Source organism: Trichinella spiralis, assembly GCF_000181795.1.
Source record: "Trichinella spiralis strain ISS 195 chromosome Unknown Scfld2212, whole genome shotgun sequence".
In the NCBI taxonomy this organism is placed as follows: Eukaryota; Metazoa; Nematoda; class Enoplea; order Trichinellida; family Trichinellidae; genus Trichinella; species Trichinella spiralis.
The window spans coordinates 1-1474 of record NW_003529151.1 but is presented as its reverse complement, the minus strand read 5'-3'; the positions used below and the strand labels follow the sequence as shown (position 1 = coordinate 1474).

The window sequence follows — 1474 nt, the reverse complement described above, 5'->3', positions numbered from 1 at the left end:
CCATAGTGCTTCAGCGTCGGATAACTCTTTCACTGAAAAGATTACACTGTTAATCCTCTCGCTCACTGGATTTTGGCAGTTTCGAGCGAAGCGCAAGCAGTAAGCGGGTTACTCGGATTAGTGTCTCATAACGACTATACCGGGTTGGGTCGATTACCTGCTCAACCCCGCAGCCATCTATTTGGCTAGCTAAGACCTTAACAGTTTTTTGCTCAACTGTCAGGTGTTTGTCGTCTTCTATTCTCGCCACTGGCTCCGTTGGCCAGTTTTCTCTGCCTTGCATCAGCCATGGTGGGCCGTGCCACCATGTGGCTGTGTTTATTAGAGTGCCTAGCGAACAACCTCGACTGGGAATATCCGCTGGGTTTTCCTTAGTCGGACAATATCTCCAGCACTTGGGGGATACCGACTCCTGTATTTCTTGCACTCGATTCGCAACAAACGGCTTCCAGCGTGCAGGTGCTCCTTTAATCCACGCGAGGGCTACCCTACTGTCGCTCCAGCAGGTGATCTCCTGGATTGACAGTGTTAGTTCTCTCTCGAGATATTTCTTTATTCTGGCGCACAGTAATGCTGCCATTAGCTCCAACCTTGGGAGACTGATTTGTTTTATCGGTGCCACTCGAGATTTTGCCATCACGAGGCTCACCAACTTATGGTGGTTTATCGATTCCACCATGATGTATGCGCAAGCTGCATACGCTACTTGTGATGCATCACCGAAAATGTGGAGTTCTACCCTGCGCACTTGTTGCACCGGGTATGGGATCCAGGCCCTGTTAATTTTTATTTGAGACAGTGTTTTAAGTTGGTCCTTGCCAGCTGCGCCAATTTGTCTTTCCAATTGTCTGTGGGGAATAAATGTTACCCCAAGCCCCAGTCCCTAAACTTTCCACGAACCGCTAAAAAAACAAAGTTTTTTTTTCTGGGCCCAAAATAAAACGGGGAAATATGTTCACCCAAATGGGTTCAAAAACACCCTTTGGGGCCCGGGAAAGGCTTTAAAACAATTTTTGCCCCCCCCATTGTGGGGGAAGCGGGGTTTTGTGGTTTTTTGGGAGGGTCTTCAAAAGGGGGTGGTTTTTTAAAAAAGGGGGGAGAAAATTATTTTTTTACCCCCCCCCTTTTTCCCCAAAAAAAAACAAGCCGAAAGAGGAGTTTTTTTTTTCCCCAGAAATTCTCCCCCTCTTTGTGGGGGGGGGGTTTTTATTATAGAAAAACATATTTTTCTTTTTTTTTCTGGGGGGAGAGAAAATATATAAAAAAAAAAAAACAAAATTATTTTTTTTTTTTTTTTTTATAAATAGTATGGGGGGGCGCGCCCCCCCCCCTCTTTTTTTTTTTTTTTTGGGGGGGGGGGGGGAGGAAAAAAAAAAAACAATAATTTTTTTTTTTTCTTTCTTCTTCGAGAGGAGAAGAGAAAAAAAATCAGTTACTTGCGCTGGGTTCCCCACCCCCCCTCTCCACTCACCTC

General features: G+C 45.4%; 1 protein-coding gene across 1 annotated transcript; it reads right to left on the bottom strand.

Annotated features, from left to right (window-relative positions):
* Positions 1-157: 157 nt before the first annotated feature.
* Tsp_15295 (conserved hypothetical protein) lies at positions 158-776 on the bottom strand (the record flags this gene model as incomplete). Its single annotated transcript, XM_003368592.1, has 1 exon — positions 158-776. A coding segment is annotated over one exon (619 nt), but the record flags the coding sequence as incomplete, so codon positions are not given.
* Between the last annotated feature and the right edge of the window lie 698 nt (positions 777-1474).